The sequence below is a fragment of the Mirounga leonina genome, unplaced genomic scaffold, assembly GCF_011800145.1.
Source record: "Mirounga leonina isolate KUSES-001 unplaced genomic scaffold, KU_Mleo_1.0 Mir_174, whole genome shotgun sequence".
In the NCBI taxonomy this organism is placed as follows: Eukaryota; Metazoa; Chordata; class Mammalia; order Carnivora; family Phocidae; genus Mirounga; species Mirounga leonina.
Window position 1 is genome coordinate 76,443,848 of NW_023270451.1, and position 12,937 is coordinate 76,456,784.

Consider the following 12,937-nt stretch of genomic DNA (forward strand, 5'->3'; position numbering starts at 1 on the left):
TACACTTTATGATTATTCTGATTTTTAAGAACGAGTAATCATATTTCCTCCCCGTTCTTCTCTCACTCCAAAAGGTAGTCACAATAACATGAATACATTATACAGTGGTTTATAAATAAAACAGCTACGGGTTTCTGTGTGATCCTACTCAGGCTCAAATACGCTTTCCTATCTTCTTGGGTCTTGAAACATTTTTTTAAGGCCAACAGTCATTTGATCTCTCCAGAAAACATGATTATCTCTTTCTTTGAGTTTCCTGTCACAACCGGACAGCTGGAAGCCTTCACGATAACTCTCTGGCCTCAATCTGCAGCTTCCTGCGTTCGGTGTAATGTCTCAGGCAGGTCGCTGCATTTTCCAGTTTATGAAGCTCCGGTCCTCAGCAGCCCACCGTCACTTACTGGTGCTTGTCCCTCACACGAGTGCCTGCCCATTGGCTCGTTCCCTGCCCTCCCCTCTGTCTCAGCTGATTTACAATGAGGTCCTTACATGCTGCCAAGAATTTCAGTTCGGTGTCTTTCCGGGGCTTTGGGGACCACTGGGGAAGCAGTCTGCGCTCTGGCCTGGCGCAGTGCTCGGCCCTGGCAGCCGTCTGATTGGTGGAGAGATCGCTTTCTCATCCTCCCTTTTCCTCAGACATGCTGTTCAGTTCTCTCCTGAGCACATACGTTGAGGCTCTGTGTCAATTCAAACCTCGTACTTCAAAAACGATAATCCAATCTAGTTGATTGTCAGATTTTTAAATTGCTTTTTCTTTTTCCCAGTTGTAGCAAAGGGCTGTGGGGGCTGCTCAGCCCGTTTTATGGCCCATGCTACAAACATGGGGACAGGCTGCCCTGGGCTGGGAGAAGCCTTTCTCTTTGTGATGGGACCACCTGAGCCCATGATATTCCTGGGCTGGGGGGCATGAGATGCGGGGGAGGACGGAGTATTGACTCAACATGGGGTTATTATCAAAAAAGGGACTGACACCAGTCCCAGAAGGGCTCTACTACATTCTTTTCTGAGACACAGTGAAGACCAGGCTGAGACACTAAACAGGGAAAGGGGACACTGGAATGAGACATATACTAGCTCTCTCATGAAAAAGAAAGCAAAATACTGAGTTTATTCTAAAGATGGGAAGGGGACAGCCTGCAGGGATAGCTATAGCGAGAGTGTTTTAATTAGCCTATCTGTACACTTGCTAATGATTTCAGGTGTGAGAATTTATTATTTCATCAAGAAAATTTGTGATTACTAATTGGTGACATTGTATCCAATCAGGAATTAGTAATTGGGGCCTGTGAACGTTAAGCTTCGCCTCAGGTCCCGGTACACGTGCTGGCTGCCAGAGATGGGCTCAGCAGTGGCCGGCCTCCCCCTTCCCTGACTCTTGGTCCCAATGGCAGCTGGGGTTGTGAGGCTTTGGGATCTACAAGGCCCCGGGGCCCCTGGGGCTGCAAAAGGCCAGGGGACTGACTGTTCCAGAGGGGCCTGGTCCAGGGGCTCAGCAGGTAGCCCAAGTACAAACCGCACTCCGTTGAAGTTTGGCTGGAGAATGTAGGAAAAGAGGCCTTGGCGCCAGGGTTAATAGTCTTGCAAATGTAATAAATATTCCTTTCCCCTTCCCAGGAAGCACACACAGAGTAAAATGAGTTCTTACTACTTTGGAATAAACAGTAATGCTCTCTGGGTGAAGAGCCAACTGGCAGTTTGAAAGATTGGGTTAATCAGACACAGAAATTTCTGATTAATTGGACAATTATTTTGAATTCTGAGAGAGCCAAGGCGATGCTAGAAAAATATCCTGACCAACTGGGAATAAATTCAACCGCCCAGGGTAGAGATTTTTACGCTTACAGGAGTTGACATACACTGGCACTGTGTATAATCGGTCTCAAGTCCCCCGAATGTATAGGGCCTATAACTATTTTTCACTACCAAAGTGATTCACAATTCTTTTGGCATTGAACAAATATGGAAAATCTGTTGGACATTCCCTTGCAATCACTTTAGGACTCTAGGCCACGGCAAAACGCAAATGGAGGGGCCAGGCGACAGAGATCATCATGTCCGATGATGGAAAGGGGCCCAGATCCACAGAGCACTGTCTGTGTGAGCACACAGAGCACCCCGGTCCTGCTCCTTCCTGGAAGTCTCCAGGTGGCCCGGCCTCACCTGGTGGGGGCATGCTTCTGTTCCTCCTCCTCATCCGTGTCGCTGCTGATGGTGATGACGCTGACCGTGGGGCTGGGGGTGTCAGGAATGACAATCGTCTGCCGCTGCCGCTCCCTGGTGGTGCTGGAGGCCCCGTCGCCCCACCCGCACGTGACGGAGGAGCTGCAGGCCGGGCTGTTGTGCACCAGGGCGCAGCGGGGAGGCGTGTTCTCCTTGACGCGCTTGGACCGCTGAGGGGAGCTGATGGCCTGTGAGGAGGACACCTCACAGGTGGAGACGTTTCTGTAACGACAAAGCCACACAGCTCAGGGAGGCCCCGCAGCTCCTGCCAAGGAGCGCAACTGCCTAGGGACACCAGCTTCGCCAAGTTAGAAGTTCAGGGCACTCAGATGTTTTCTGTAACTGCAAAAGTGGCCGCCTCTTGAGCTCATTCTTTCAGTGGCTTGCTACACATGTGGCGGCAGGGACCTGACCTTCTCTGGGCTCTGGTCTGGGGCCATGTGCCTGTTCCCAGCAGGAGAAAGGGGTTTGAGGAGAGGGAGAGGGCTTGTGCCCAAGGACTGGGCTGGTCCTTGGGGGCAGATGCAGTGCCCAGGGTCTCAAGGTTGTCTGCCCCACTGCAGCACCCCCCCCCCACTGTCTTCAGGGTCAAGGCCTGACTTCCTAAACTCTGTCCTGTCATTCTCCAAATGTACATGGGTCTTGTCCTAAAGGGACTTGAAAGAAATGTTATTTGTCACATAAAGCTCTGGTTTCCTTGCTAATGGCTGTTTTGCAACTTATGAAACTAAAACACTCATGTCTTTGATACCTGAGCCTCACAGGAAGTTTACCAGTCTGTTTGAACTGTAATGAGAAAACGCGGGCAAAACGCAAGAGGAAAAGGTGTACTTAAATAGGGACCTTTTAATCTTGATTTTGATCGACTCAAAATTCCTTATCAAGTTAGCAAATGTATGAGGGGCCTGGGTGGCTCAGTCGGTTAAGTGTCTGCCTTCGGCTCAGGTCATGATCCCAGAGTCCTGGGATCGAGCCCTGCGTCAGGCATTCTGCTCAGCAGGGAGCCTGCTCCTCCTTCTCCCTCTGCCTGCCGCTCCCCTTGCTTGTCCTCTCTCCCTGTCAAATAAATAAAATCTTTAAAAAAAAATTAGCAAACGTAGTTTCTGCTAACTTACGGGAAAAACATACCTTATGTTTTCCCATCCCCCTCCCCACCTTTGCTGACCTTGGTTGTATCCATACAGCGAGAGCCCAATGAAATTTCTAAGAATCTTATATGTCCTTAGAGATTCTAGTACTTCCTAGCTAAAAGGAAGGCAGGAAGATGAAAATAATTCTGTAGATTTATTTAATTTTCTATACAGCTAGTGTCAGATGTGTTGCTTGTTCCTTTCTGGGGGCTGGCAATAAGTTTTACTGATAAGATTGTTCCACTGTTTGCACTTAGCATAAACCCATACATTTGTTATTGTTACTATGTTGCAATTTTGAGATTATGTTTTCACTACTTCAGCAGTTAAAATATCTTCACTTGGCATTGTTAAAAGAAAAGGGTGCCTGGCTGCACCACCCAACAAGGGAGAGCCTTCTGTTTTGCTTAAGGCATTGGTCTTAAAAATAGGCAAATACAAAACTTTCAGTATAATTATATTGATCTTGAAGTGTACTGGCAATGAGCCTTCATAAAGCCAGCTGGGTGGTGAGTGGGCAACAGGGAGGGACCTGTCAACAGGTTGGGAGGCTAAGAGTTCTTACTGTCCCTACTTGACAAGGTGAGCCATGAGGATGCTAAGCTCAGCCCAGGGTCAGACTGGTATTCTGTGTGACCACCCACACGGCTGGGCATGATAGAGCAAAGGGTTGAGATGGTGGCCTCTGTTGCCAGCCAATCTAATAATGACAAGGCTGTGTTGTCACAGGGCTGCCACAAATCTGAGATGAATGTCCCAGAGTTGTCAGAAACGCCCAAATAAGGAATCTTGAAGAAGAACGACAACTCGAAGGAAGTCAGCTCCTGGGTTAATCTTCAAAGGAGAATGAAAAAAAGGCAAGCCTAATTTTTGGCACCTGGTTAAATGAGGAAGTAGGAAACCAAAAGTCACTAGACATTTTACGTACTGGATTTTTGGTCTTGATTAACCTATTCCAATAAGCAAGTAAGTGCCTCCAAGTCAGGGACTCTGGAGAAAAATGCAGGAGCAATTCTGCAGCCACAGGATCTTGATCTCAATTTTTTTTTTTTTAATTTGGAGATCTCTTATCTTTTTAAAACACACGTTTATTGAGGTATAATTTACATACAGTAAAAGTCACCCTTTGGAAGTGTTTGATGAGTTTTGAGAGTTGTACACGTAGCCCCTGGCAATCCGGAGAATTTTTCATCACCCTGGAAAGTTCCCTCATGCTCCTTACCTGTCAGTCCCCTCCCCTCCCCCCCAATAGTCCCTGGCAACTCCTGATCTAGTTTTGCCTTTTCCAAAATGCCATCTAAATGGGATCATGCAGTATGTGGCCTTTTCTGTCTTGTTTTTAAGAGTTCACGGAAGTGAGTTAGATTTCTGACCGTAGATTTCAAAGAAAGCACATTTCTCTACCATTTTTAAAAAAACATTATTATGATTTCCAAAGTGCAACTTCAGAGGCGAGTCTGAGTGTTTTACACAGAAGTGAAAGGGCACGAATGGCTTCACACCCAGGCACTAGACACCGGAATTCCAGGCCCTTCCCGGTGGGGTGCGGGCAGGGCAGGGAGGACGGGAAGACAAGCGGCGGGGAAGGGAAGTGAGAGTGAGTGCACCCTTCACACCCTAGCACTAGGCAGTGGCACGACACATTCAGCAAACATTCTGCTGGCCACTCCCTCCCTGTTCCATGCCCGGAACTCAGAGCACATGCTGACACCCCCTAACGCGAAGGGGTTTCTCTAACTTCCGGTCTTCTGAGGTTTCTCTCCACGAGGGCGACTCTCACCACCTACCTCGCAGAGGACTGGTGCTGCTTACTCTTCCGGGAGGAAGTGGTGCTGGTTGGCTGCTGCCGCATCACGTGGGCCACGCCCACATTTAAGGGCTGGGCTGCTGGAAGGGTCACATGACCAGTCAGTAGCGCAGGCTGCTGCATGATAGGATTGTAATGGCTGCCGTGAGCGTGGGTGTTCCTGAATGGAGATGGGGAAACAAGGCTCTTTGTTGGTTTTATAAATATGGAGCTTCTTTTTTAAGATAAAGGTTCCTCCCCAATTAAAAGCCAAATTTAAAAAGTTGGTTCTCAAGAGCTCATGGGGTTGTTGAAGAGATGAGCTCATCAGATAAGCCTCCCAGGTGCGATGAAGTTTAAGTGCTGTTCTGAAGGAGTGGGCACGAACACATTTGTCGGTGAGTGAGAAAGAGGACGTTGCAAGAATGGGAAGAATGGCAAGTTACAAGTTCAGCTTAAGTTCTGGGGAGAGGAGGTAAATATTCCCTCTGCCTTTTAAGACCCCCAAACAGGGGACTGTGCGTGCATTTTAATGGGTTATTGCACTCCGTGAGGTAGGATATCGTAGCATTATAAATGAGAAATTTGTAGCTTATGTTAAAAAGAAGGAAAAAAAGCGTTGAAAACTAGGAGTTGTATGTTCCTGCTGTTTGGAAATGTTAACATACTTCTGAATTCTCTCCGTGGCTAGCACAACGCTCAGGCATGTACCAGCTGATCAATTAATTACATGCTTGTTGAATGAACAATTAGATTAACTGAAGGTTGACTAGATGTGTGTAGGATTAATAAGAGTCAGACACATCTTGATAGAAGTACTATTGGCAGCCATTTTCCTGAAAGTGGGTTATCTTTCAAGGGTTCTTATGATCTGGGTTGTGTGGCGTTCAAAGGCTTGTTTTCCCACAGATTTATTAAAAGTGATTAATCCAGGGACTTGCCCATAAAAGCCCATTTAGCACCTAATAAAATTAGAATTTATCTGCATTTTAAAAATATAAAAATCATCTTTGCAACTTGGGGAAAAGGATGAATGCAAAAAAAAAGTAGATAGACACTTTTGTAGCGATTTTGATAGCATTTTTTGACATTTACATTTAGAAACTGATGTTATGGCTTCTTGGCTTTTTAGCTGCTGTTTCTTCCATAGATGTGGCATTCTTTTGATACAAGTCTAGCATCAGTACTTCTCTTTTGTTTGTTAGCCATGATTATGGATGTTCTTTGGCCCACACATGAAATGGAGAAGAGACTGGAAAGAAAGTGTCAGCTTTAAGTGTTTTCTGTGGTAACCAGGTAAGAGCTGAGGAGGGAGGAGGCAAAGGAAAATCTGTATGAGTGAGTATGTGAGTTTTGCTGAAATTAAATGAGCTGTAAATGCTGAAAGAGACAGGAAAAAAGTAGTATAGCATATATGTGTGGTCTTTTAAGAGAAAAAGGGAGGAGAAAAAACCAATTGGTCAGACAGCTTTTCCACTTGGTTGCTGTTCCTAATGAGCTGGAGAGGGAAGGCAGTCTCCCAGAGCATGAGCCAGCGTGAATGGGGGGGGGGGGGAGAGGAGGGAAGATAACAGATTTATTTATTGCCTGTCATGTACCAGGTGCTAGTATAATACATGATAAATACAGGTCAAGTGCTTTGTATTTTATCTTAATTTAAACCTCCCAGCAATTCTATGAGGTAGGCATTTTTATCCCTACTTTACTGAAGAAGAAACTGAGGCTCGTAACGGTTAGGTAACTTGCCCCAGGTCATGAAGAACCAGAATTGAATCCACTGCTTTGAAAGTGTTTCCAGTGAGTGGGGGTGGACTTGGTGGGTGTTGTCAGTGGGAAATGAGTAGGGCTGCAGGAGCGAGCCTGTGTCCTCTCTCGTAGGTTTCTACGAGTCAGAAAATTAAATGGAGGAATAGAGGAAGCTGCATTTGAGGCTTGCCGGGAGGCTTCTATCTCCACCCCTCTTTGTTGTTCTGAGAGCTCTTCATTCACAATAGCCTTTTAGATCAGGAAAGGAACTTAAGGGAGGCTCTATGGTTGGTATGGAGACTGTCAGAAGGTAGAGAGGGATGCCCTGATGTTTGGGCTGACAAAGCCGGGAGGAATATGGGAAGCTGGACACAACTTGCGGATTGTCATTTGGCTCTGCCCCTGGTGAGGGGCACTGTGGTGGTGTTGGGATGGAGTGGGCGGAGAGTACAAGGAAAAGTGGAAAGTGGCCATAAAAACAACAGAGCAAGGTGTTGGTGAGAAAGGCAGTGAGTAGGACTAGTGGGGTGCTGGAAACAGATACAGGGGGTACGGTGTGCCGGTGGCTGTCAGCGGTGGGCCTCTGGGGTCTGTGGAAAATGGACTTTGATCTAGCAGATATGACTATTAACTGAAGAGACACATTCAGCAAACATGCCAGAGTTTACCAGTCCAAATAAAGCCCCATTCTGTCAAGCTCTCCCCTGGGAGGTGGGCTACAACTCCAATGTGCCCATGTCTCCAAACACCTTGAGAACACTTTCTAGAATTGCTTACGAGCCTCAGGGACTCCCTTCTGCATTCTTTCATTGCTGCCACATCTTTGTTTTCCGGGAGTGGAATTTAATTCTGAGAAACAAACCAAAACTCATCTGCAGGCAAGTCCGTGAATTATATGGGTGATTAAATGATGTAATTGAATTTGGGGTCGACAATGGCAACTGACCATAAGGTAATGAAAGCTGATTTTCTTTTTTTTTTTTTTAAACATTATCAATTTAGAATTTATTTTAGTATATGCTTATAAATATATTCTTGGGTATTATAATTATCAATAATAAATTCTAATGTCAATGCATGTTAATAGCTCCTAAATTTTGCTATTACAAATTATATATTATTATTTTTAAAAAATTTTTAAAATATAATGCATTATTTGTTTCAGGGGTACAGGTCTGTGATTCATCAGTCTTACACAATTCACAGTGCTCACCATAGCACATACCCTCCCCAGTGTCCAGCACCCAGGAAAGCTGATTTTCTTATGTCCTGGTACATTTATTTAAAAATGAATTCTCATTACACTGCAGTCATATTCCACATAATCTTCCTTTAATTTAAAAAGTTCTTTCTAGGGCGCCTGGGTGGCTCAGTTGGTTAAGCGACTGCCTTCGGCTCGGGTCATGATCCTGGAGTCCCAGGATCGAGTCCTGCATCCGGCTCCCTGCTCAGCGGGGAGTCTGCTTCTCCCTCTGACCCTCCCCCCTCTCATGTGCTTGCTCTCTCTCATTCTCTCTCTCTCAAATAAATAAATAAAATCTTTTAAAAAAAAAAAAGTTCTTTCTAAACCACGGAATTGACAGCACAGGCCCACCCAGCAGCTCTCTGGGTGAGTAGTAGACACGCCTCCCGTCCCAGACACACCTCCTTTCCTACTTACCTCCAGTCGGCCAACTGCTGGGTGCCTGCCATGGTCTCGGGAATGACAGTCGCGTGCTGCACGGACGTGTGGGTGGCCACTCCGGTCAGTTGCTGCCATGCCGGGGGAAGCAGGATTTGCTGGGTCCCACTAGGCCAGGCCTGCTGTAGAACAGAGGACGCGTGCCATCAATATGCTTGTTAATCACATAGTGATGAACATAGTCTGTCTACATGAGTCAACCCCTGATTCTGGGCCCGGGGCTCTGCTGGACCCTGTGATGGGTCTGCAAGTGGAGACCTGGTCTTTGGCCTCGAAAACTAAATTAAGGGGAGATAAATGAATATCGGTGACCTACACAGATGATAGTAAGTACATGGGCACAGAGTCATATGGAAGGGATTTATTTGTGTTGAAGAAATGATTTGTTTATAAATCTGCTCTAAGAACAATGCTCAAGGTTTCCCAAAGTTCACTTAGTGATTTGTTCTGGTACACAACTACGTGCAAGAGACCCGAGATAGAGGCATTGGGCCACACAAAGGTAACTCTGCCTGCAGGAAGTTTTCCATCTAATATCCTTTATTTTGCCTTTTGTTTATGAATTAGAATCTAAACCTCCAACTTGTGTTATCTTCTGAATCTAAAGTAACATAATTCTGAGATCACCAGATACTTGCCCACATCTGAGAGCAAGCAAGCATGAAGTAAAATTCTTAGCTGGGACCTTAAGCTTCATTGAGAATTACCCTGATTCATCAAAGCCAAAATGAGATGTAGTTAGAAAGTCACACTTGATTCTTTATAAATATTAAGCTTTTTCTAAGAACTCTAAAATGAACTTACTTTCCTGATTCTTCCTTAAATAGTCACTGGAGGGGGGAGGTGTTTGCATGGTGTTCTGAGCTTTCTATATCTTCAGTCATTATTCTGCTTGCTTTGATTATTAAATGATTCAGACTGAACACAGTTGTCCAAAGTTGGACACCTAAAGGAACACTGCTAAGGTAAAATACTTCTTGGGCAGGTCAAGAATTTAAAGATTCAGTTACATGTTGTTCTTTCCATTGGGCTGGATATCACTAACATTGGGTAATTTCTTTAATATAGTGGTCCACAAACTGCATCTTTAATATGTGTGTTTTGGCTCATCTGTACAAACAAGCACTTTTGGAAATGAATCACAAACTTGGTCAAAGCTTAACAAACAGTGATGTATACAGAATGATTCAGCCACATTTTAGATCTGAGTGGATGGTTCACCTGGTCCAACCTTTTCATGGTGCAGATAAGGCCAGTGAGGTCTCTCATACCTTTTTTACATTGCCTGTTTGCTTACTGATCTGTTTTGATACAGGCAAACAGCGTAGGGACCACAGTTTATACAGTAAGTGCTTAATAAATGTTTGTTGATAAAATGAAAGAAGCAGTTCTACCAAGGCAATTCATTATAGTTAACTATATTTCAAGTTTACTGAATTCAGACCCAGCAGAAAAATAATTTAATTGATTAAAACAATTACGAACTCAGAAAGTTAAATGAGTAATAGTTTTGTTGGCAGTAAGATTTATACTTACTTAGAGATATGGTAAAGGCTATTTTTTTTTAAAAGATTTTATTTATTTATTCATGAGAGAGAGAGAGAGAGAGAGGCAGAGGGAGAAGCAGGCTCCCAAGGAGCAGGGAGCCCGATGCGGGACTCGATCCCAGGACCCTGAGATCATGACCTGAGCCGAAGGCAGATGCTTAACCATCTGAGCCACCCAGGCGCCCGGTAAAGGCTATTTTTGACCCCTCTCACTGAATGACATGTTCAGCTCATGTAAGATGACACTTCACCCTTGTATAATTACTTGTATACATTTCTATAACTTATACTTTATTACTATTTTATAATTTATAAGATTAGAGCTAATACTTTTTAATTTATTTTTAAAAAGATTTTCTTTATTTATTTGAGAGAGAGAATGAGATAGAGAGAACATGAGAGCGGCTAGGGTCAGAGGGAGAAGCAGACTCCCTGCTGAACAGGGAGTCCGATGTGGAACTCGATCCCAGGACTCCAGGATCATGACCTGAGCCGAAGGCAGTCACTTAACCAACTGAGCCACCCAGGTGCCCAATACTTTTTTTTAAAATTCTATTTATTCATTTGAGAGAGAAAATGAGAGAGAGCACGCACAAGCAGGGGAGGGGCAGAGAGAGAGGGAGAAGCAGGCTCCTGGCTGAACTGGGAGCCCAATGTGGGGCTCGATCCCAGGACTCTGGGATCATGACCTGAGCCGAAGGCATACGCTTAACTGACTGGCCACCCAGGCGCCCCTAGAGCTAATTCTTTCTTTCTTCTTTTTCAAAGATTTTATTTATTTATTTTGACAGAGAGAGAGAGACACACACACAGCAAGAGAGAGAACACAAGCAGGGGGAGTGGGGGAGGGAGAAGCAGGCTTCCCTCTGAGCAGGGAGCCCAATGCGGGGCTCGATCCCAGGACCCTGGGATCATGACCTGAGCCGAAGGCAGATGCTTAACGACTGAGCCACCCAGGCGCCCCTAGAGCTAATACTTCTTGATGCATACTGTGTGCCAAGCACAGAGCTAAGACCACAGATAGGTTTCTGACTTCATCTTTTTTTTGTTGTTACATTTATTTATTTATTTCTATCTATCTATTTCTATTTATTTATTTATTTATTTATTTATTTATTTAAGAGGACAGGAACAGGAGAGGGAAGCAGACTCCGCGCTGAGCGCAGAGCCAAACGTGGGGCTCGATCCCATGACCGTGAGATCATGACCTGAGCCAAAATCAAGAGTTGGACACTCAGCCAATGGAACCACCCAGGCACCTCAAGTTTCTGACTTCATCTTAACACCAGTTCTGTGAGGTAAGGACTGTTTCTCCACATTTCTCAGATGGATAAACTGAACTACCGAGAGGCTAAATAACCTGCCCAGAAATGTAGTAAATTAAACATTTATTGCTCTCTTTCTCTAAACCCAACTGAAATGATTGCAAAGGAATAAAAAAACATAGAGATCCACAAGGACAAAGACAACAACAGTTGACAAAATCTTGGAAACTGGAAAATAGAAGGGTAATTACTGAGTTAGAAGACTGGGGAATCTAAGGTCAAGTCTGTGAGATTCCTTTACCTTTCAGTTTGCAGACCCGGGTATGTAGGCTTATACCCTCCCTTCCCACGCCCCACCAAAGTAGGAGGCTGGAGGATTCTCTCTAGGAAAACTGGCTAGTCCAAGAGAAAAAACTACAGATACATTTGAGGATCAGGGAATCTGCCAATGAAAATGCTGGGCTCACTCCTTATTGGACTAGAGAGAAGCCTGCATTCAATAGTCCTTTGCCTCCTATAGCTTTCAAATTAGTCTTTTAGTGCTTCAGTCTTAGATATGAATGAACAGCCAAGGATAACCAGAAGGGAGCTTCTAACATGAGTCTAAAACAAAAAAACTCAGAGGAAACAAAAACAGTGTAGAAATCAGAAGAAAATTTCCAAAAACTTAAACTGTCTTCACAGAGTTAAAAAGAATCATACACACACACACACACACACACACGTATACATATATATGAAACAAGATCATATACAGGAATATATATCTACATGTCCATATCTATATAGAGAAATAAGAAAGAACCCTTAGAAATGAGAACTTTAACAGAAGTTAATTCCATAGATTTTTAAAAAAAAATATTTTATTTATTCATTTGAGTCCCAGAGATAGAGAGAGAGAGAGAGCATGAGCAGGGGGAAAGGCAGAGGGAGAGGGAGAAGCAGGCTCCCCGCCGAGCAGGGAGCCCGACGTGGGGCTCGATCCCAGGACCCCGGGATCATGACCTGAGCTGAAGGCAGACGCCCAGCCATCTGAGCCACCCAGGCGCTCCCATAGAAGATTTTTTTTTATGAAAGTTGAGAAAATCTCTTGGAAAGAAGTGCAGATAGAATATAAGAGGAACTGGGAAAGAAGATGAAAATCGGATTAATTCAGAAGCACTAACACCCAATTAAGAAGAATTTCACAAAGCGGAAACAAAAATGCTGGCTTTGGTAGCACATACACTAATACTGGAGCAATACAGAGAGGACTAGTGTGGCCCCTGCACAAGGATGACATGCACATTCACGAAGCGTTCCGTATTGAAAGAAAGAAGAAGAAAAAGAGAAAATGGAGGGGGGAAACTTAAAAAATAAAAGACACACTTTTAGACTACAAGGGCAAACAGTGTCCAAGACAATGTATGAAAAAAGACCCATGAGGAAGCGTATAGTCACGAAATTTCAGACCACCATGGACAAGGAGAGTCTTAAGAGAGGAAACTAACCCAATGAAGAAATGAAACCACCATTAACTCCAGGAAAAACAAGTTGCATAGGTAAGGAATAGAATCGCAATA

General features: G+C 44.5%; 1 protein-coding gene and 1 non-coding gene across 4 annotated transcripts in view; one reads left to right on the plus strand and one right to left on the minus strand.

The window, feature by feature from the left end:
- The window catches only part of HIPK2 (homeodomain interacting protein kinase 2), a 177,324-nt gene that overhangs the window by 25,631 nt on the left and 138,756 nt on the right, over positions 1–12,937 (minus strand). For all 3 annotated transcript variants that reach the window (XM_035021213.1, XM_035021215.1, XM_035021214.1), the window contains exons 10-12: positions 8,543–8,685; positions 5,138–5,317; positions 2,161–2,442 (exon numbers count right to left, since the gene is read on the minus strand). In XM_035021213.1, coding sequence (XP_034877104.1) covers positions 2,161–2,442; positions 5,138–5,317; positions 8,543–8,685 — 605 coding nt within the window. The remainder of the gene's footprint in view (positions 1–2,160; positions 2,443–5,137; positions 5,318–8,542; positions 8,686–12,937) is intronic.
- LOC118021414 lies at positions 12,579–12,685 on the plus strand. The gene has a single exon (XR_004682160.1). It is a non-coding gene; the product is annotated as a U6 spliceosomal RNA (small nuclear RNA).